Below are 24,301 nucleotides of genomic sequence, written 5' to 3' on the forward strand. Positions count from 1 at the left end.
GACCTATTATATGAAGATAGGTTGAAAAGTGGTGAAGTGGTCCTTTAAGAGACCCCCCTGTACAAACGAGAGCAATACTCCATATATGCCCATTGCCCAAGCCTTTGATTCAGGACTTCTGTGCAGGGAATGCTGTGTTCTGAGCTCACGCTGGAGACAGATCTTGTCTTCTAAAGGCCCCAGTTAACTACTCTTTTGATGTGTGTTTTCTCCTCATTTCCTCAGTGACTATTATAAGGGAGATCCTTTGATAGGACTACCCTGGTTCAGTTTTATTCTTGTAACAATAAAGACCGCTTCAGACAAGGTAGAATACGGTTCCATACAAGCATAGAGAGTCTGCTTTAGAGTGCCAGGGATCTGGCAAGCTTTTATAATGGAGCCTGTTTCATACCTCTGTGGTGTTACTTGTATACTGTATATATAACCATATGAGCAATGTTGACATTTTCTGCCAGTGTGGAGTGATTCCTCATGTTTTTCTTCCCACATTATCTCTGGTTTAAAGAGATGTTTGAGCACTTTCTACGCATGGCTTTCCCTCATTGTAGTGAAAGTCGTGCAGTTATGCAATTGTAAAGATCATAGAACAAGACAGCAATCCCTGTATTCATGTTGTACCAACATCCACCAACACAGTGATATTATCTGAAGGTGTGAATTAGCATGAGATAGTCTACTGTTTAAAACCTAGAATAAAAATAACTGCTGTTGAACTACGCTATTTGTCTCCGAATGTTCTTTTTAAGAGATTGGATTGCTGGAAAATTACTTTCAAATGCACTTACACCTTTGTTTTATTTACATGTCAAGCCATTTGGAATTAGACTTAAAAAATAAACACACATTCCCAAAGTTTGTACATACAGTGCAGGGTTACATGTAGTGCATACAAGACATTAACTTCTCTACAGTGCATTATGAGTTTTATTTATGGGCGTTGGGGATAGACGAGGTATGGGTCGCTGATGAGCAGACCCGACCAAAAACAAAAGCACATTTCAAATGACTGAAGAAAAACAAAAGAACAAAAACGGGGTCATGATTTTTGAGTACCTGACATGTGTTTACCTCAAGTGCTTCATAAATTACATTTCAAGTATCATCAGAATCCTGGGGATACCTTGTATCTCCAATAGTTTTTTTGATAGTTTTTTTTTTCGTTTTACTTGACAGCTGATGGAAAACTTGCAATAAAGCCACTAATGATGCATTGCAAAATATTAAAAGGAATACACGGACATGAATAGAAAAGCAACAACCAGCCTCTCTGACTTCCTGAAAATATATATTTGCTAGGAAGATATGCTTAATTCATACTCCATCGTTTGACGTGTCACGCACTGGAAAGAGCAGATCTACGTACAAGCTCACAGCGCACGGGGGGCAGCGGTGGCCGAACGGTTTGCGGAGCGGTCTTGTTATCGGAAGGTCGCCAGTTCGAATCCCCGGACCGGCACGTTAAAATTACCACCGCTGAAGTGCCCTTGAGCAAGGCATTGAACCCCTACCATGAAATGTTCTATGAGCAGGGTCTGGCTGTAAACAAGCATCTCGAGCTTAGTCCATTCACCCTGGGTAAACAAAGAACTTTGCTTTGCTTTCACGCCCCAAAAGACAGAGTATTAACTGAGCTATAGTAGGCTTCTGCAGAACAAGATGTTTCTGGTCTACACTAGGTGAGGCTGAGGGAAGGGGGGCAGCTAGTAATGACTGTGATTTCACTGTTGCAGTAAGACACAGGTGGGTTGGGGGGGTGTAAATGCGTTTTCACTGTTTGCTTGTTTGCTAGCATATAAGAGGAAAGGGGGGGTAGTTAGCTCTGGTCCATAGCCTTCTACTGCTTCTACGATCGTAGAAGCAGTAGAAGGCTATGGACCAGAGCTAGGGGGTAGTCAATGACTGCGATTTCACTATTGCTTGGATTGCAAGCATTGGACAGGCAAATAGTGCGACACATCTAGGCTTGGTCTCAAAAAGACTTGATATACATTCTAGAAGCAAATACTAGATGTTTGGTAACGATCTTATTTTGTATAGTTAAAATAGTAGTTAGCTAAAGAAAGCTATAAAGTTCACGATACAGTATAGACTAAAATCATCCTAGAGACCCCGTAACATTATTTTTTAGTTGTGGTAGTCTCTCTACTTGTTTGATTACATCTTTTATTTTGTGTCAGTCACCTCAAAGAACACAAGATTTATTTGGGGGACTAGCTTTATTCCCCGTTTTAAACTGGACCTTGATTCACACTGGATACATATTAAGTACTTATTGTATCAAGGTTATGAGTCCGTTCACATCAATTTCATGTGACAATCAATTACGCAAAAGTTGTGAAGGCATTTCATGTAACAATCAATTATGCAAAAGCAGTGAAGACAGACGGCACTGATTCAGTCAAGTTACAGCATGTGTTGTTTTGTACTGTGAGGAAGGTGTCTGCAGTGTCATCTCTGCTGCTCTGGGGGGTGCCATTTCCCTCCGATGTCTGCTTACTGAAAGTAAAGTGACCCAAGTGACATCACCTGTAGAATTCTAGAGTTGAGTTGAGTGACATTAGAAGGTGACATTGGTTACATTAACAAAATAAAACAAAACAAAAATCTATCATATTAATCTCTTTGCATCTTGCACACTGACCATCACACCAAATCATATCACAGTGGATGGCTGTGAGATAATGGAAAATACATTATGACTTGAGAACTCATTTACAGTAACGTGTGAGTTACACAGAACATCTCCACTAAAGGAAACAAGAGGACCAGAAAAACGATGAGGTGATTTCTTTGAACAGGTTGTCACTGACAGTTTCCATCAACACTGGGACATTTTGCAAACCTTATCAGTTCCTAGTAAGAGGTCAAGAGGTGCTGGGAAATATTCCAGACCACCTGACAGTGGGTGCACGGCACGCCAGCAAGAACCACAAATGAAGATGTTTCGAAGATGCTGTAATCATCCCAAGCCCCCCCATCTGGTTTCATGTACCCCCAGGTTCTTGCAAACCTCCTGTCGGCTGAGTAGCCTGAACAACAGAGGCTGTGATGGCTTCTTGTTCTTGATGTCGTTTCCACTAGTCTTACAGTACAGTGAAGAACTACATTTCCCATGAACACCCTCTGCAACGTCATGGAGGATAACAGTTTCAGCATCCAGTTTCAGTGCAGGATGTGTAGAAGGATATTATGAGTGTGTGTGTGTGTGTGTGTGTGTGTGTGTGTGTGTGTGTGTCATGTGATGTGTACATGTGAGCAGCTTCCAGGCAGTGTCCTGTGAGTGATTTGTATCTGGGTGTATGGGTGTGCACACGCAAGTGGGTGTGTGCGCGTTCCATGGTCCAAAGACGTCTATTTCTCATCCTCGTCGCCTTCACTCATGCTACTAATGGAAGCCCCTTTGGACGCCCCTTTGGGGGAGGTAGGGGGTGAGGGTCGAGCGGTGTGCCAGCGGAGGGGGGGTGACGGTGAGCGCGAGGCCGAGGGCCGCGCGCTGTGCCAGCGGGGGGACGGAGGTGATGGGGGCGACGGAGGAGAGCGCAGTGGAGACAGTTCTCGGGGAGGGCTGTTGCACGGAGACCCGCGGGGCGACATGGCGTAGGAGATCATCCGTCCACTGCGCTCCTGAAACACCTGTTTCTGCGGACGGGGTGAGCAGAGAAATACGAAGGCACAGAAAAGGGATGAGAAGGCCAATGGCAGACATATATAGTCCTCAACCCGGAGTCACTGGAAGATTTTAAACCTCGGCCTCTAAAGACTCACTTTTCTCTGCTTAATTACTGTCCATCACTGGAAAAGGCCTACCTAGCTCTTCAAAAACAAACACCACAACATGTAGGTTACATGTATAGCATCATCATGATCAGTATAATCGCACAGCACTTTAAATGATGTCACCATATTGATCATCATCATCACAAGCTGTCACCTCTTTTGCAATCTAGTGATTGGTTGTTTTTTAACTAAACGTTTGTATATAAATAAATATGTCAAACTGCTGTATTATGCCTGAAGAAGGCAATAAGTGACCGAAACGTTGCTCTTTTTTTTCCTAAATTTTGATCCCACAATTTTGTAACCCTACCTCCCCCGGCTGGCCAGGGGAGGTAGTTTTAGAGACCAGGATTACTGCATGTTTTTGTGAGGGTACCTACCCTAGGGGACACGGGGAGAACATGCAAACTCCACACAGAAAGGCCCTTTCGCCAAAACGTTGCCCTTTCTTAATAAATTATCCTCAGCAGATCAACAGTGTGCGGGCGTATTTTTCTATTTTACCATGGATGGATTACAAGGGGTCTGCTGATCCCCAGTTGAGAAACAATGCACTAACACTAATTGATACACGGGTAAATTATGCAAATTGGAAGACACTGGTATGATGACTGCAAAATACATATCATAGCTGTGTGCGAATGTTTCCTCTTCATGCATGAGTGTGCGACTGACTGACTTACCCACGTCCCATCTGGGCCAAACAGTTCCAGGAAGTTGCCGATGAAGTCTCTGGATTTCTCCTCCCACTTCTGGATGAGGTCATGGCTTTTCTCCTCCACGCGGTACACAAAGTGTTTGCTCTTCTCCTCGACCGTGCGAACCTTCTCCTTCATGCGGTCCACCTGGTTCTGCAGACGATACTTCTTCTCCTGGCAGAACCACATGGGAACCGAGAGGGAATCCATTACGGTCAATTCAAAGCCTGATTTGCTCAGGGTTAATTTAACTCTGAGAATATACTGTATGCCCTAAGGCCTCACTCAGACCTTTACTGCATGTTGTGTGTTGTGTAGTGTCATGGCCGTGTAGTGTCATGGCCGCCCCAATGCATTTCCAATGGGAGTCACATGGTTTGACACAACATTTGTGTTGTATGAGGGGGAGGGGCGCAGTGGAAACACAGCCGAAAGCCATACAACAGCTTGTAGTCCAAAATGTGGACTACAAACCATGTGAATTCCATTGGAAATGCATTGGGGCGGCCATGACACTACACGGCCATGACACTACACAACATGCAGTAAAGGTCTGACCTTTACTGCATTTCTGTATGCTTGTTGGATGAATGTTGTGTAGTGTCATGGCCGCCCCAATGCATTTCCAATGGAAGTCACATGGTTTGTAGTCCACATTTTGGACTACAAGCTGTTGTATGGCTTTCGGCTGTGTTTCGACTGCGCCCCTCCCCCTCATACAACACAAACCATGTGACTCCCATTGAAAATGCATTGGGGCGGCCATGACACTACACAACATTCATCCAACAAGCATACAGCAATGCAGTAAAGGTCTGAGTGAGGCCTTAGTAATTTAGTCCCATTACACTGTAAAATGCTCAGGGTTAATTTAACTCTGAGAATATACTGTATGCCCTAAGAGTTACAGGCCTACAAGGGTCCAGTTTGGACCCCCTGGTGGTCCCTGGACCCGACGTTGAGAACCAGTGATCTACATTAATCATTGTTTGGACTAAGATAGTGAGCAGCACATTTATATGTGTGAGTCCCGGCAAATAAGGATAAATCTGCAGGTTTATTTATTTTTTGTTCAATTAAAAGAGAACTCTGAGAAGGAGTAAGTACTGACTGGCAGTGGTGGAAAAAGTACTCAATTGTTTTACTTAAGTAAAAGTACAAATAATGCAATTTAGACCTACTTTGTTACAAGTAAAAGTACGGAATTGAAAATGTACTTGAGTAAAAGTACAAAAGTATCGGCATCAAAATGTACTTAAAGTACTAAAAGTAAAAGTATTCATATTGCAGAATGTCCCATTTCACGAGTTCAAAATGTGTAGGAAATCTATTGAAAATAGCCGATCTACAAGCTCACAATGTGTCGTGTTGCGACGCATTGTGAGCTTGTAGATCGGCTATTTTCAAATGGCCAAAATGTATAGGGTTGAAGTGGTTAATGTATGTTTTCTAATCAAAATTAAAATCGCCAAAGTAACTAGTAACTAAAGTTAGAAGTAGAAGTAAAGGTACTGGAAATTTGAAATACTCAAGTAAAGTACAAATACCTCAAAATTGTACTTAAGTACATTACTTAAGTAAAAGTACTTAAGTATTTCCACCACTGTATTTCCACCACTGCTGACTGGAAACATTTCATTTCATTGTGTTATGTTTGCTCAGAGTTCAAAATGATTTTATTGTACCGTGCTGCATGCCATGGATGGTGGCTCTGTGCTTACATTGATGTAGCTGACATTGAGTTCTTTGGCAGTGTAACCACGTTGGAGGTTGCGGCGCGCGTACACGTCATAATCCCTGACGATTCGAGTAATGAGGTCAGACGTTGAGATGCCCTCTGTCCGTTGGGTGGGCACAAACATACCTGGTGGGCATGCGCGCACACACACGTAAGCACCCACACACACACACACACACACACACACACACACACACACACACACACACACACACACACACACACACACACACACACACACACACACACACACACATTGAAGTAAATAAACTAAAGGGGACAATTCCAGACTGGAATAACCTTGCTATGAAATCATATCCAAGAAAGGTGATGATTTGTGTGGTGATGTGTTTTTCGTGCAGACTAACCTGCTTCTTTGATGTGTTTATAGACGTCCTCCGATCCCGCTGAGGAGTATGGGATGTCGTCATGAGCCACGAAATCGATCTGAGAAGCAGCCACAAGAACACGTGCTGTATATGACAGTCAACACTGCACTGGAGCGCACATCCTGTATGACAGTCAACACTGCACTGGAGCGCACATCCTGTATGACAGTCAACACTGTAATGGAGCGCACATCCTGTATGACAGTCAACACTGCACTGGAGCTCACATCCTGTATGACAGTCAACACTGCACTGGAGCGCACATCCTGTATGACAGTCAACACTGCACTGGAGCGCACATCCTGTATGACAGTCAACACTGCACTGGAGCGCACATCCTGTATGACAGTCAACACTGCACTGGAGCGCACATCCTGTATGACAGTCAACACTGCACTGGAGCGCACATCCTGTATGACAGTCAACACTGCACTGGAGCGCACATCCTGTATGACAGTCAACACTGCACTGGAGCGCACATCCTGTATGACAGTCAACACTGTACTGGAGCGCACATCCTGTATGACAGTCAACACTGTACTGGAGCGCACATCCTGTATGACAGTCAACACTGCACTGGAGCGCACATCCTGTATGACAGACTGTCAACACTGTACTGGAGCGCACATCCTGTATGACAGTCAACACTGTACTGGAGCGCACATCCTGTATGACAGTCAACACTGTACTGGAGCGCACATCCTGTATGACAGACTGTCAACACTGTACTGGAGCGCACATCCCGTATGACAGTCAACACTGCACTGGAGCGCACATCCTGTATGACAGTCAACACTGCACTGGAGCGCACATCCTGTATGACAGTCAACACTGTACTGGAGCGCACATCCCGTATGACAGTCAACACTGTACTGGAGCGCACATCCTGTATGACACTGCACTGGAGCGCACATCCTGTATGACAGTCAACACTGCACTGGAGCGCACATCCTGTATGACAGCCAACACTGCACTGGAGCGCACATCCTGTATGACAGTCAACACTGCACTGGAGCGCACATCCTGTATGACAGCCAACACTGCACTGGAGCGCACATCCTGTATGACAGTCAACACTGCACTGGAGCGCACATCCTGTATGACAGCCAACACTGCACTGGAGCGCACATCCTGTATGACAGTCAACACTGTACTGGAGCTCACATCCTGTATGACAGTCAACACTGCACTGGAGCGCACATCCTGTATGACAGTCAACACTGCACTGGAGCGCACATCCTGTATGACAGTCAACACTGCACTGGAGCGCACATCCTGTATGACAGTCAACACTGCACTGGAGCGCACATCCTGTATGACAGTCAACACTGCACTGGAGCGCACATCCTGTATGACAGTCAACACTGCACTGGAGTGCACATCCTGTATGACAGACTGTCAACACTGCACTGGAGCGCACATCCTGTATGACAGTCAACACTGTACTGGAGCGCACATCCTGTATGACAGTCAACACTGCACTGGAGCGCACATCCTGTATGACAGACTGTCAACACTGTACTGGAGCGCACATCCTGTATGACAGTCAACACTGTACTGGAGCGCACATCCTGTATGACAGACTGTCAACACTGTACTGGAGCGCACATCCTGTATGACAGTCAACACTGTACTGGAGCGCACATCCCGTATGACAGTCAACACTGCACTGGAGCACACATCCTGTATGACAGTCAACACTGCACCGGAGCGCACATCCTGTATGACAGTCAACACTGCACTGGAGCGCACATCCTGTATGACAGTCAACACTGCACCGGAGCGCACATCCTGTATGACAGTCAACACTGCACTGGAGCGCACATCCTGTATGACAGCCAACACTGCACTGGAGCGCACATCCTGTATGACAGTCAACACTGCACTGGAGCGCACATCCTGTATGACAGCCAACACTGCACTGGAGCGCACATCCTGTATGACAGTCAACACTGCACTGGAGCGCACATCCTGTATGACAGTCAACACTGCACTGGAGCGCACATCCTGTATGACAGCAAGGACTGTCTAAAGAGGACGAGACGCGAAGACCGTACGGGCGACGCCATGTTGCTCCATGGAAGGAAAGAAACATGCGCAGTTGAGACCAGGAAGTTGTACATGCCCAGATTTGTGCATGTCCAACTTCCTGGTCTTCCTGGTCTCAACTGGAGCGCACATCCACAGGCTCAGTGGTGGGAAGTAAACAAGTGCATGTACTCAGGTACTGCACTTAAGTACAATTTAGAGGTCGGCCTACCTATTTACTTTACTTGAATATTTAAACTTTTCTGTACTACTTCTGCTCCGTCTCAAAAGGGAGATATTGTACTTTTTACTCCATTAGGCCTCACTCACACCTTTCAATCTAGCATACAACATTGATGCATGCTAGATGTAAGCAAGATGTAAGTGTCATGGCCGCCCCAATGCATTTCCAATGGAAGTCACATGGTTTGATACAACATTTTGGACTACAAGCTGTTGTATGGCTTTCGGCTGTGTTTCGACTGCCTCATACAACACAAATGTTGTGTCAAACCATGTGACTCCCATTGGAAATGCATTGCGAGCTTGCATCAGCTATACATCTCATACAACAAGCATACATCAATCTGTTGCGACCGTGTGAGTCGCCCCTTAGACCACTACACTACGTATTTAACAGCTTTAGTTACAACAGATACTTTACACAGATTTCGATATTAGTACTACTAGTACAAGTACACTACACACACACACACACCTTGTGTTTCTCCAGGAAGTCAGGTGCGAGTGTCCAGGGAGCATCTCTGACCACCTCGTCCACGTAGCGACAGTGTCTCAAGGCCTCGTAGCGCTCATCCTCCGTCATCACCGTGAAACCTTTGTACCTATGAGTCAGATCATCACTGCACACTGTCGCAGAGAGAGAGAGAGAGAGAGAGAGCAATAAACCAGGAGTTCCCAAACGTTTGAGCTTGTGAGACCCAAATAATTATAAACTTGTCCATATTAGCTATTTTCACTATTTTTTTAATATTTGAACATGAATGGATTTCTTGGAATGCTTACAACAAATGTACCGGTAAGCATTTTTCAAAATAATTTCGGAAATTCTTCAAAAAATAAAAAACACAAACCACAAAATTTAAATGAAAATAAATTTAGAACCTTCTTCCATATGGTTTGGGAATGTGGAGTTAACATTATACCTTCTCCATCTTTATTTATTTTAAACGATGTATCCCAATTGCAGTTAAATAGCACTCGCAAGCGTGGTTGCTATGCGTTGGAATCCTCATACGTTAACATTTCGCCAATGGGCTTTAACCTTTTTAGATATCGTCCTTCTAGAGATGTCAACGGCAAGGTTACATGGAGCAAAAGAGGAAAATGTTAATATTTGGTCTAACATTGCAGATAAAATTAAAGATATGATTTTTTTTCCTATTACACAGTGGTAAGAAATTTGGCACAGGTAGGCTATACATTTTGTGACATCGTTGGTCCTGGGAGGGAGGTGTGGGTGGGTTTGTGTGTTTGGTTAATTTTTTTTGGTTGTTTGTTTTTATGTTTCATGTTTTTCTTTTACTATGTATATACATGTATCTTGTTTTTGTGTTTGTTTTCTTTATTCATTCATAATGCCAGCATATTGTCGCCGTGTATTGTTGTTGTTGTGTATTGCTTGGCGCGTTCATGTGATTGGCCCAAATGCCGCTCGAGCTGCAGTACCGACTTTCGGCCACCATGTATTTTTCGCTTCAGTGTTTCCTCTCAGTGATGTCTCTATTAATATATACTTTAAGGTGGTTGCTTTACTTTACCTTATTTTATTCGTTTATTCAGTCGGGACAGTGCATATTGATGAACATTACATTAAAAATGCAGTGTAAATATACCAGATTTAGCAAAACATGCTAATTTCCATCTGCAGTCCCCAGACATCAAACAATACAAACAGGACTGACATACAGGACATAGCATACAAATACCTAGTACATTTCAAACGTAATAAGACTAGTAAGAATGAAAAACAAGAAAAGATTAAACTATTATTAGGGTAGGTTTACTCTATTTTGGACTAAGCGCTGCGTCATACATGATCACAAGACTGGTTATTTTTTAACCATTGTTTCAATTGTCCTTTAAAAGCTGTGAAAGTGGGGATCTCCCTCAGTGTAAGAGGGAGCTCATTCCAGTATTGACAACCTTTTATGGACAGTACATTGCCTACTGCCTAGAGACGAGGCAGCCAATCAGGACGATAGGTTGTCAGTACAGCCAATGAGAAACATACAGTAGGTCTCAACTACAGCAAGTGGGCGTGAAAGCACTGCAGAGAGAACACTGACCAGCTGTGCTTACACAGCAGCTGGTAAAAAAAAATGTTGATTTTCTTTTGAAGAAATTGTTGAACATTTTAATCACAAATCACTAAAGAAAAGTGCCCTGGATATTGTGTGTACAGTAATGTAGTGTGTCCTACCTCCAACTATCAGGTAGGTATTAGGGAAGAGGTTCTTGGCCTGCATGAGAGCTCGGGCATGGCCGGAGTGGAACAGGTCGAAGATGCCATCTGCATAAACTCTGACCGGCCGGTCCACTGCCAACACACAGCAACACAACACCATCAGAGACAAACCACATACACTTAAGTTGACTACAGCAACACAACACCATCAGAGACAAACAACATAAAGCAATGTCATCTTAAAAGGTTAGTGTGGTGTTAATGTGGAGGACACATTTTGTTTCCATTCATACAGTATGTGTACAGAACTACAGATTCATTTGTTGAAAAATAGTTAAAGGACACAGACAGATACAGACATTCCATGCTTTGCTCTGTCAATGCACGCTATTGCTTATATTGGTGCAGCGGCACAAGCGTTGATTGATTGAAATTTGTACTCAACATGTACGGGTTCACTTTTTGGCTACTAGGCTAAATGGGCACATTTCAAACGAAAGCACAAGTCAATACAAAAACTGTTACTGTGTGGACGACACCATGAGAAAGCATTACACTTGTTTACAACAGGGTCCACCATTTTCAATTCATCAGAACATTTAGAGACGTACAAATATACACTTTTATTTAAAAAGTCACACCCGTGTGAAGTGAGGGGCGCTAATATATTAAAGTCTAACTCATGTTGATTAGGTGATGTAATTGTGATGTAAAACAAACTGTGCCAACACAAACATTAAACGCCATTAACAATAAAGAGAATATATGACGTAATGAGTTACATTATTATGTAAAGTTTCCCTTCATTGTCAATGGCGTTTACAAAACAAACATTGAACTAAAGACAAACATTAAACCTGTGTATAGGTTTAATGTAGGTTTAAACAACAAGAACTCATCATATAAAAGTAAAAAGGGAAAAACATATACAGTAAGGGGAGAAGGGGGTGGGGGGGGGACACAGACTTTATTTACGGGGGCCAGTTTCAGTTTCGAATTGCAGCCGTCCGTAGGTGCCCTTTGAGAGAGGTTTTGAAGGAGTCAAGGGATGCATATGTCTTAATGGCTGTTGGTAGGGTGTTCCACATTTTGGTGGATCACATTTTAATGGAGTTGGAACAACTGAGGCTCGGGAGGTTTGACCAAGCAGAAGACAACCAAGCACAACTGCACGCTTGCGTGTGGTGATGACCTTAGAGATGACCAAGCCAGCACCTCCGGTGTCATTTGTGCCCCTGAGCGAGCACGATATACATGCTCGCTCGTGTGTAGTGATGACCTTAGATGTTCGTGCCAGCACCTCTAATGGCATCCTCCCCCGACCTGACCACCCAAGCTGCATGCTACAGATGCCCTTGGATGATCTCGCCGGGCGCCCCACGCGTCATTCGTGCCCTGACCACCTAAGCCACACATTTCACGCTCACGTGAGGTGATGACATCATAATAATGATAATGGCATCCCCCGCACCTTGGCCATCTAAGCCGCATGCTACACGCTCGCGTCTGGCGATGACCATAGATGACCATGCTGGCTTCCCCAATGTCTTCTCATGCCGTGGCCGTTTATGCTTCGCATGCGACGCGCCCATAAATGACCACAAAGATACTCCACGTCTATTCAATAAACAACCCTAAAAGGTTCTCATGTCTGATGCTTGGTCTTTCCTAGTGAAGCGTGATACAAATCTGTGAAGCCAATGCATAACATCATTTTCTCAACGCGGTTCTGCTTTTTGCCAAAAGTAGTAAGTAAGTAAGTAGCCTTGCCGAGCCATGAGGCCCATAGGGCAGGAGCCTATCTCCTGTTTTTGTAGCGTGAGGCAGCTTGATGTACAAGTACACCCCCTGGACATGACGCTAGTATGTCGCAGGGGTCGCCCAAAAGTAGAGTTCATGGATATTGACTGGATATTGACTGGTTCCTATGGCACATATGCTGTAACAATAATGAGTGTATACGGTAAATTGTGAAAGAGTGTATACGGTGAATGGAGTCAGGAGGAGTGAGTTGATAAGAAACAGAGAGAAGAGAATCAAGGGGAGGAGAAACCTACCTGGGGTTCCTAAGCGGGCTTGGGCGATGGTTAGTCTCTCATGGGGTGCATGACACTCACAGCTGGTCTCCTTGGCAAAAATGGCTGGCTCTGTCAGAGTCTAAGACAGACAGACAGATGATGATCATGAGATGAGATAGAGATGACTTTTAGTGGCCTGGGCCATGGCTCAGTGGTCCACAGGCACCTTGGCTGGTAATCCAGTCTGGCAGTGTGCCGCGGGTTCGACTCCCGATCCCGACGGCCCTTACTGCATGTCTTCCACCCATCTCTCTCCCCATTTCCTGTCAGCCTACTGTCTGTCCCTCCATAAAATATATAAAATGAAGGCAAAAGCCACAAAAAAATAAAAAATACTTTTAGTTCTCCGGCTTGGACCACCAACAAGTATTTTATGATAAGCTTCTTTAAAATGACTGAGCATTATGGAATGCAAAGAAACAGTGAAATTTGGAAAAGTGAGTTTGTCAGACGAGGAACTGAAGATGGGAAAGAAAGGTGTGAACAGAAAAAGAAACACACATTTCAAACACCCATGGCAGCAGCAGCAGCATACAGGTACACACTATGCACATGATGTGAGAGGAACAGGATGTTATTGATGATTGATGATTGGATTTTGTTGCATTCTTCATGTCATGTCTATGAATTGATTGCATACGGCCTAAATGGAAACAACGTGCTATCCCTTTTGAACTGAGTGTGAACTTTGACTGTACTCTGTTGCTGTTTTTATATTTATGTTCAATTAACTATTCAATCAATCAAAATAAATCACACCCGTGTGAACTGAGTGGTGCAAGGTCTTATATAGTCTGATCAGCTATGTCAGTGACGTCACACATTAACCATAGCAACCATGCTCACCTGTGCAGGGACACGTACACAGGTGCACGGACACAGGTACACAAACATACAGACAAAGCTGGTTGTTGGAGTGGTTTGCACCACTCAAAAAGTATATGTCAGGCTGTAGAGAAAGGAAGAGTGAGAGCAATGGAGGAGTGTTATAATTGTCCCTTGGTGGCAGTGGTGGAAAAAGTAATTACATTTTGTACCCGCTTAAAAGTATAAAGTACAAATAAATGTATTGGAGTAAAAGTACAATATTTAGATCCGAGTGTAGTGGAGTAGAAGTAAAAGTATTGGAAATTTGAAATAGTAGAGAGGACAAAAATAAAGATGAACACAGCATGTTTATCACAGCATGTGTGCTTCCCAAGCCCAGTTCAGTTACTGTATTGACCAGAGCTTGGTGCCAAGTCCTTATCACAACTATTGATTTGGGGATGGACAGGGCAGCACTCAGTGCATGCTATTGATCCCCCTACTGTATGTGCTTGTTGTGTATGTGTGTGTGTCCGCACTGTCTGGGATATATCTGTATACTAGTATAGCACAGTAAGGCCTCTGATGACTTAACAAAACTAAACTGGAAGAGACGCCTGTGTCTTCTTTCTAAAAAAATAATGAAATCACACCTGGATGTGATTTCACAACTGGCTTTTTTTGTGCAGAGAAAATGACCACGGTTGCTACGGTCATCCAGTTCACCCGGGTGTGATTTAATTACGTCAGAAATTATTTTGAACATAGCAACCATGGTCATTTTTTTATGCACACAAAAGCCAGTTGTAGGAGTGGTTTACACCACTCAAAAACCCTTTTACAGAATGTTAACAGTCAGTTCATCCCGTTTGTTTGCAGAATCAGAGAGAAAGTAGCAAACAGGCTAAGATAGTCGGAGAGACAGAAAAACATCTGACGTCATTTAAGCAGGGGTGGATTACTGCATGGTCCTACCGGGCCCAGGCCCAGGGGCCCAAGAGGGCCAAGAGGGCCCCTAAGCCAGAGCCTTTGTGTGAATTGCCGCTGTTATTAACTTTGCATTGCTTGGCAAAGTCCTACTGGAAAAAACAAATAGCCATTCACTTTGTAGATGTCACAGGAAATAAATCACCATTATACCTTTTAATTTAAGTGCATATTTAACCTGCCAGTTTATGACTTTAGAGGGGCATGAAAAAGTGCAAAACGGCACTGGAACCTGTAAAATCCTATTGAGATGCGGGTGTGTTGGTATGGTGGTGGCATCGTTATTGTGGTGTTTGACTGTGACTTGGGCTTTTTCTTTTCTCTTCCTCATGGACCTGCTTGTGCATGCAGATTATACCAGTGTCAGTCTACTTTATGTGGATTATGTGGTCGACACGTGCTGACATTTGTGCACCTTAATCCCACATACAACACATTGACTTTTGTCTTTTTTGTGTGTTTTCTAGCTAGCTTACCTTAACTAACGTCCACAGTATATCATGTATACATCTGCTGCTATGCTCACGCAACTTTATATCTTATTTCAGGAACTATGTGTACAATATGTAGATAAATCTGTTTATTTTCTTTGATTGATCTCTTTTCCCCCTTGCCCCCCTCACTTCTTTATCTCCCCTTTCCTTTTCCCCATAGAAATAAGTAATACGTATGATGGAGCTATATGCATAAAAACGATTCGCCAACTTTTGTTTTACTTCTGTAAACCTGTGATGTGACAAGCTGATTCTGATGATTCTGGCTGTAAATTAGTGCACCTGCTGGGGGGTCCCTGGTACGTCTGTGCCCAGAGACCCTTTGGGCCGATTCATACTCATGCACCGAAGAGCCGACTTTAGGACGGTACCCGCCCCCCCGAACCTCAAATGACGTCACATTGTATGCTCTACAGAGCCGAACCGACTTTTATTCGGCTCTAAAATAGGAGTATGAATCGGCCCTTTGTCTCATAATCCACCTACTGTATGCATTTAAGTTAAGGTATCCAAATCAGCCGGCCTCTACAAACATGGTCAGTTTCCAGTCAACAGACAAGGCAGAAACAGTAAACCCAAATGTGTAGCATGTTCTATGAGTCAAGTCAGCACCTCAGTTAAAGGTTATTTAAATGGTACATGAGATGGTAACCAGAATATTCAATGAATGTTGTCATTGGAATAAGCATAGGTTTTGAGCAGGTGACTCTGAAATCGGACATTCTAGTATCAGTTGTGTCCAGGTTTTCAGGTCTCATGCGTAATAATTCCGTAATGGGAACATAAAACTGTAACAGAAATGCAATATATATTCCTTTTAGGATTATTGATTTATTATTGATTTAGTATTCATCTTACTTTGGTTATATCAATAATATTGATATCAATAATATTGATATAACCAAAGTAAGATGAATACTAAATCAATAATAAATCAAATAATCAAATCAAATAATAAATCTAAAGTCATATATTATATGACTGTATGCTGCTGGATCTGAATGTAATGTCTTAGTAAGGAAAGTAAATGAGTCTTAGTAGATCCTCGTTATTAAGCAGCAGGCTCATACAGCAATAAGTAGCTATTCCTCTGTAGTCAAGCAGCAGACCCAGACAGCAAGACGACATGTTACTACAAGGTTTTATAAACGCATGGGAGAATGTGCCTCGTATCAGTATTCTGGCTAAGGCAGTGACTATGGCCTTACATATAGCAGTAGTAGCCTTGCCTTGCCGAGCCATGAGGCCCATAGGGCAGGAGCCTATATCCTGTTTCTGTAGCGTGAGGCAGCTTGATGTACAAGTACACCCCCTGGACATGACGCTAGTATGTCGCAGGGACTTACCCCCAATCAAACCCTTGATGCTGAGTGTCAAGCAGGGAGGCACTGGGTCTTTGGTATGACCCGGCCGGGGATTGAACCCCGACCTCCCAGTCTCAGGGCGGACACTCTAACCACAAGGCCACTGAGCTGGTAAGGCAGTGACTATGGCCTTACATATAGCAGTAGGCCTTTCATTCTCAGTTGATGAGAATGGAACACATGTTCATAGTTGGTCAGGGGAGTGTCTCTGCTCTCCGATGTGTGGAGCATGGAGCGTACATTTCTATATACTTAGTCAGGCAGAATTTACCTTCCATACTCAATTGCTGAGAACACATCTTTTTGGTCATCCTTGTAGAATCTGTATTTAAGCTGCCCCAACATCCAGATTGGTGTCAGACTCCCCTTGCCTTCTGAGGCAACTGAACCCTGTCCACCTTTCCTTCTTCCATCTCTTTCCATCATCTTTCGTTTTTTTCTTTCTATTCTTTACACTTATTGTAACACATTTCTCATTGTTATATTTAATGGAGTTGGAACAACAGATGTTCAGGAGGCGGAGGAACACACCTTGACCACACCTTCACGCCAATCTCCGCCCTCCACGCCAATCTACCTGAGCCTACTTATACCCGCCCAATACAACCCAGCATCCTCTATGCTTTTCGTATCCCACCTCCATCCCCATCACCACCTCAGGACCAGCAGCATCTCCACTGCTCCATCTCCTCCTCCCTCTCTCCTCACCTCCTCCTCAGAGTTCCCACAGGGGGATCACGCCTTCACGTGTACCGCGGGCTGACCGCCACACGACCCCCTCCCCAAAGACTCCAGGGTCGGCGACCCCCCCGGAACCCACGCCCCGCTCCCCCCACTCTCCTCCTCATCATTCCATTCTTTCATTCAATAAAATCTTTAAACCTTCTCAATGGTGTGTTCATTCCAACTAGTGAATCATAATTACATAATTGTTATCATATTATTGTCGTCATTTTGTATTTAACAGAGGAAATGTTGAATTTCCTGGCAATCGCCTCGGGCAGGGCCAAAACATTATAACACCAACCAACCAAGAACCAACGCATTTAGTACCAAACATCTTGGCACAAGATCCAAAAGAGCAAAACAATTTTACTAGGTTGATGCTCTGAGCTAACACTTTAATATTACCCATGATACACTGGGCAAGGCGGGAAGGGGAGGGGCTGACAGTTAGACAGTCAACAAGGAGCAGATGGCAGACTTCAGACTTGGCTTTTATACACAAGCTAGCCAGAACCACCCAGCCTATCAGGATGAACACAGCGACCGTGCTCAGTAAAGCCCGCACCGGCTCAGGCTGTGCAACATCTGCCATAGGAAGGAAGGATTAGCCTGGAAAAACCATGGAACGCTAGAAACACAGGATAGAATGAAGCAGAGAGAGAGAGAGAGACAAAACACAGCAATGATGAGAAAGTGTCACAGGCAAACGGAGAGACAGAGAGGTGGGGAAGCAGATAGGGGACGGAAACAGGAGTGAGGCGATGATGATAGGTGTTTTGGTGTCGACAGGAACGGGAAAGGCAGTGAAGGTGTTATTCGGACAGGTGAAATGGGTACAGTAAAATCTCAGACAATGTATCAGAATTTACTGAGGAGGAGCAAACAATATCATCAGGTTTTAAATGCCTCTTTTCTCTGTTCTTGTGCTTTCACCGCGTGCCCTCATGCTGGGTATCATGTTCATCATGTCGAACCCTCTTAGACATGCACAAAGACAAAGACACCCGCACGCGCACACACACACACACACACACACACACACACACACACACACACACACACACACACACACACACACACACACACACACACACACACACACACACACACACACACACACACACACACACACACACACACACACACACACACACACACACACACAGTCCACTCAGCATTCTGAGCATCTCAGTAGCACATGCAAGGGGACTGTTTCGTAACAAGCAAGCCTCTTTGTGTCCCCCCCCCCCCTCTCTCTCTCTCTCCATCTATGTCTCCCTCTCTCTCTCTCACATCAACACAACACTCAAGGACACGAAGGCACAAAGAGACACACACACACACACACACACACACACACACACACCCACACACACACACACACACAGACACACACACACACTTAACATCGGTTAAGCTAATGCCCTACCGTCCGCGGATGGGGGCACGTGTGTTCTAGCTCCTCCATTATTCCCAAAGATTCATGGGGTAGGGCTCTGGTGGTCCCCCCGTATGTGACTCAGCATCAGTGAGACGATGCCTCTCTCTCTCTCTCCCTCCCTCAGCACACTCCGTCTCTCTCTCTCTCTCTCCTCTCTGTCTCTTCCACCTCTAAGCCCCCGCCCTCTCTCCCCTCCCCTCCTCCTCCTCCTCTCGTTAGCAGAGTGAGCCCTCGCCCGTTGTAGGCCCGACAGAGCAGCAGCAGCAGCACACAAGTCCCCTAGTAGTAGCCCTCGTCATGGCGACGGAGGAGAGGAGAGAAGGGAGCGTGGAAGACAACGCTGCCCTCCAATCAGACCGCGGATGCAGCCTCCTCATTTGCATGAGGGGCCGGGATTGGCCAAGCTGCCCATAGCACCATAAGTGAGAGACGGCACCGAGCATCACTGTGTTTTCCATAGCTGAGTTTTGGCAGTTTAGGGTTTTTTGTTACGTTTTTGTTTTTTTTCCTTTTCCACGTGTTGAATTGAATAGGTGAGATAACGCTTAATTCAGTGCTTTGACAGCATTTGAACTGAACTTTAATGAGGGGGGCATCTCCTTACAATGACACTGACTTGTTACTACACACACAGATTATGTACATATTCCAGCATACAAATGTGTACACAGCTTTCAGAAGCTTACACAACTTGAAAGTGATTTCCTCTGTTATCAGGTCAAAGGTGGGTATCAGGGGCCTCTATAGGCCCCTGATACCCACCTTGTGTCAACATATGACTGTTGATTTATAATGTTTTGCATTGTAGATGCAAAATTTGATGTTCATGTTAAATAAATTCCTATATTTGGAATTGACAATTAATTGTTAACTACCTTCAGACATAATCAAATGAATCAAGTATGAATAGTAGGCCTACAGTATTAATTAAAACATGTTATTTTATTTTTTTAAATCTTTCTCAAACAGAAATTCCTATCCACATTGACTGAAGCCACAAACTTTGAAACAATTGCACTTACAGTTAGCCTATATTTTGAGGCAGTCCGTTAATAGGCTGAGACAAGGCAAAGTATGCGGTATATTATAAATAGAAGCAAGAGCATCTTTATTTAATGAGTACAATTACTGTCTTACCTTGCGTGGACTCCTCCTACTCCTCGATGTGTGTCTGGAACGTGTTCTGGTGCACCTTTGTTTCACCATGATGATGATGATGACGATGATGATGATGATGATGACGATGATGTCCTACAGGAAATAATACCAGTTTATGTGTCAGTTTACTGCTCCGTCAGTCACAAACACAGACACAATGTATCTTTGGTTCAGCAGCACCACGTGCAACACCCCCCCCCCCCCCCCCCCCACACACACACACCCCAGCACGGCTGCTTTCACTGGCCTGTCCTGATTGGCCCACCAACACCAGACTGCCAGTCACTGTACAATACTGAGAGTCAAAGCTGCCTCCTATCCATACGTTTCATGCCATTCATGTGTGTGTGTGTGTGTGTGTGTGTGTGTGTGTGTGTATGTTTGTATATGTTTCTTTTCCCTTTTTACCTCCTTTATGATGAATTCCTGTTCTGTTCTTTGACTATATAGTAGTGTCTATATGTACATCTCTAAATGTTTTGATGAATTGAACATGGTGGACCCTCTTGTAAACAAGTGTAATGCTTAATTGGGTCGTCCACTCACAGTTAACAGTCTTTGTATTGAGTTTGTGCTTGAAATGTACTGTAATTCTGCAAACTGTTAATAAATATTTCAATCAATCAATCAAAAGTGTGTGTGTGTGTGTGTGTGTGTGTGTGTGTGTGTGTGTGTGTGTGTGTGTGTGTGTGTGAGAGAGAGAGACTGTGTCTATCTATCTATCTATCTATCTATCTATCTGTCTATCTATCTATCAGTACAAATCATACAGTAGGCTATATCTTAGTGGATATTAAGGGAAATCCAACTTGTCATATAGCAGCACAGCAGTAAGGATGAAATAATGATAGAGATAACGGTATAAGAATAGAATGAGAACAATATAAAAGACAATTTAAAATTACAATCTGGCCCGCTGCACCGGGGTTGGTCAATACATAGCGTATAACGCAGAAATAATTGCATAGTTGTCATGTGCATTCTGTCACCGATTGAAAATGCATACTGTTGTCCTAAAATTCAGAAATACTGGCAGGATATCCACTCCACCTTGGAGACCATTCTGTGTTTTGAGATACCTCTGACTTGTTCCTTCTTACTGCTGGGAAATATCCCTGAAGAGTTTCTAATACATGATAAATATTGAATCAAGATCCTCTTAGCGACAAGTAAGAAAGCGATCACACGACGCTGGTACCAACAGGACCCACCAACGAAAGAACATTGGATGGACATTACTGAGGAACTGTATGTTATGGAAAAACTAACATTCATACTTAGACTACAAAAGGATAAGTTCTATAAAATGTGGGAAAAGTGGGATCTCTTCTCTCAGCCTAGTGATAATGCAATAGGATTTCAATGAATGTATCTTGTAATATGAAAAATTCAGCTTTGTCTTTAGTTTTTTGTCTTCCTCTTTTTGTTCTTTTTTTCCCGTCTTGTCTTTTGGTTTTTGGTCTTTTCTTCAATAAAAATTAAGTGAAAAAAAAAAGAAAATGCATACTGTATACTGGACCTATATGGACTGTCCTGACTCCTGGCTGTCTGCACTTGGACTGTATAAAGAACCTATCATGTGCAATCTATCCCCAGTAAAAACTGGTACTGAGGATCAATATGTGTCATGAATATGTAGGCATGTGGTTATAGGAATGTAGTTAGTTATAGTGACCATTGTGCTATAGCGTGTGTCAGGAACACTAAGCTGCCCAAAACCAATGGCCTGACTGTCATCAGGCGCTGCTTTAAACATTTTTCTGAACAGGCCTTTCTTCAAGGTTTGGCTGCAGTTGATTGGTCTCGCATGTCCTTAATCCCATCAATGGATGAGGCCTTTCGGTTCTTTCATGAACAGTTTCTCTATTTGGTGAATAAACATGCACCTCTCAAAAAACTCAGAATAAAGAACCGAGCAAATCCTTGGTTTTCCAGGGACCTGGCTGATTTGATACACGAAATAAATAGGCAATGGTCACTTGCAAGAAAGTCAAAATCAGGTCATGATTGGCTTCTGCTTCGTGTCTTGAGAAATAAATGTACGGTCCTCACTAGGAAGTTAAGATCGGAATACTATTTATCTCTCACTACTGATACCTCCAGTAATCACTGTAGTTTCTGGAGAGTAGTCAAAACCCTTCAACAGAAAGGAGCAGCAGGCCCTCCGCCTAAGATTCGAGTTGGTGATTCCTTCATTTCCGACAAAAAAAATCAATGTCCAATGCCTTTAATTCGCATTTTAAAAGGGCTGGACACATTTTTGACGAGCAAACTGCAAATGCTCCTCAGCAAGCCGCCCAGGAAAATGCTGGCTCATCTGTTGCTTCAGAGTTTAATTTTGACTTCTCTCCTATCCTGGTATCGGACGTTGTGCACGCCCTGGCCACCCTAGACCCTAAAAAGTCTGCTGGCCCAGATGGCCTTGACCCCTTCTTCTTAAAATTATCCTCGGCTGCCCAACCTGTTACTGATATGTTCAACATCTCTTTATCCACTCAATGTTTACCTGATGTGTGGAAACAAGCAAATGTTTCCCCTCTTCTCAAGGCTGGCGACCCTTGTGATGTAAACAATTATAGGCCTATCTCTAACCTCTCTACCTTGGCAAAGATCTTAGAAGGCTAAGTATCAAAACAGGTAAAGGTTTTTCTTGATTCACATTCGATTTTGAACCCCATGCAGTCAGGTTTTAGAGCAAAACATAGCACTGTAACAGCATGCCTTAATGTTAGACGACATCAGGGCAGCTGTGGGTAACAAATCTTTTTGTGCTGCCTTATTCATAGGGTTAAAAATCTACAAAGTAATGAAAGTTTTCAAATAATTGTAGTGGAGTAAAAGTATAATATTTCCCTCTGAGATGTAGTAGAAGTAAAAGTACTGAACATTGGAAATACTCCTAGTAAAGTAAAAATACCTCCAAGTTAGGGTTAGTTACTTAAGTAGGCCTACATTACAGTATAGTACGCCACTGTCAACCACTGAACATGCAGCTCTGGTCCATAGCCTTACTGGAAAATACAACGTTGTATTCACCATGCATGATGAAGTCCTTGCAGCTCCACTCAAAGAGTTAAGTTATCCCTGATTGTGTAATTTGTGTAGCCTAAATGTGTAGGCGATCAATTGGCCTCAATTGGCAACACGTGTCAACTATATATGCAGCTTCACGTTCATGAGAGCCCTAGATAAAGCATTCAATATTCCCCCGAAAGCTCCAGGGCACAACAGGTTATTGATTGCATGCGGTCTACATTTTCTTTTTTAATATCAATGCATTGCTGTATCGAAACTTGGACCCCTCTCCCTAAAAACAAACGGGAAAAAAGTGTAAATAGTATACAACCTCACAACTTGCATACCGGCAAGGCATAGTGAGCTTGTAGATCGCCTATTTTCACTGATCTAGGCATATTTGACATTGTTCATTCCTAATATATTGTGTTTGTAGCCTACATTTATGTCCCTTCCTAGAAATGTAGTGTGGTGTCAACAATAACAAGTACAATAGCCTATTTAAAACGTAGTGGAGTGACATATGCTTGCAAAAAAGAAGGAGTCTACTTAAACACTACTCAAGTAAATACTTACTGTCAGTGTGTCCACTATCCAGCACTGTTGATTGCAAGTTTGCAACAAAATAACCAAAGTAGTGTATTGCAAAGCCCCGAGGGAGGGCAGTATGGGGGACAGCACATGCACAAGCACAGCCTTTGTATTGTGTTTTGTCATAATTGGGACTGGGTGTAGTGTCTGGGGCGAGTCCCAACAGACACCACGCCCCGACGCGCTTTCATCCTCCAATCTAGGACAGCTAAAGCACACCGTGCTCAAAAACACTCAAAAAGTCCAACTAGGTCGCTATGGAAACAAGGTTCAATTAGTATATTAAAGCAGGCGATGCTTCGCGAATTCATGTCTGATAAGCAGACACACACTTGCACAATTGTAGTAGTACTATTATGTTTAATTTAGTCCTAATTCTGAATATTTTAAATCGGCATGGTAAGTATGCTCACCAGATGGCAGCTTTGTGACCTTTGTTTAAATTCAATTAAATTCATACACCGACGGACTGTGACGGAAGACAACACAACAACTACCAAAATGTACTGCAGTAACAGATATCCATTCTCTGATTCTCGCGATTTTTATATTGTACAACAGCGACACCATGTGTGCAGA

At 43.6% G+C, this 24,301-nt stretch overlaps 1 protein-coding gene across 3 annotated transcripts; it reads right to left on the minus strand.

The window, feature by feature from the left end:
• Nucleotides 1–1,882: 1,882 nt before the first annotated feature.
• LOC306913063 (choline-phosphate cytidylyltransferase B-like) lies at nt 1,883–23,838 on the minus strand. 3 transcript variants are annotated; one of them, XM_079489578.1, is made up of 9 exons: nt 23,708–23,838; nt 20,096–20,209; nt 13,119–13,218; nt 11,077–11,193; nt 9,352–9,503; nt 6,585–6,663; nt 6,200–6,342; nt 4,464–4,652; nt 1,883–2,539 (listed from the first exon to the last, which is right to left on the minus strand). In XM_079489578.1, exons 2-9 carry the CDS (start codon nt 20,162–20,164, stop codon nt 2,402–2,404), a joined length of 987 nt encoding a protein of 328 aa, XP_079345704.1. In that variant the 5' UTR covers nt 20,165–20,209; nt 23,708–23,838; the 3' UTR covers nt 1,883–2,401. The 3 variants fall into 3 exon arrangements, with proteins under 3 accessions (XP_079345704.1, XP_079345703.1, XP_079345702.1); XM_079489577.1 differs by having other exon boundaries at nt 2,397–3,636; XM_079489576.1 differs by having other exon boundaries at nt 2,397–3,642.
• Between the last annotated feature and the right edge of the window lie 463 nt (nt 23,839–24,301).

Source organism: Electrona antarctica, assembly GCF_951216825.1.
Source record: "Electrona antarctica genome assembly, chromosome: 20".
In the NCBI taxonomy this organism is placed as follows: Eukaryota; Metazoa; Chordata; class Actinopteri; order Myctophiformes; family Myctophidae; genus Electrona; species Electrona antarctica.

Bases quoted from the DNA above. Each gene is read 5' to 3' on its own strand.
- LOC306913063 (XM_079489576.1), bottom strand. From the start codon at position 20,164: ATGGTGAAACAAAGGTGCACCAGAACACGTTCCAGACACACATCGAGG. The intron at 13,219-20,095 runs GTAAGACAGTAA...TGTCTGTCTTAG, and splicing joins GTAGGAGGAGTCCACGCAAG to ACTCTGACAGAGCCAGCCAT. The intron at 4,653-6,199 runs GTAAGCACAGAG...TGGTTCTGCCAG, and splicing joins TCAATGTCAGCTACATCAAT to GAGAAGAAGTATCGTCTGCA.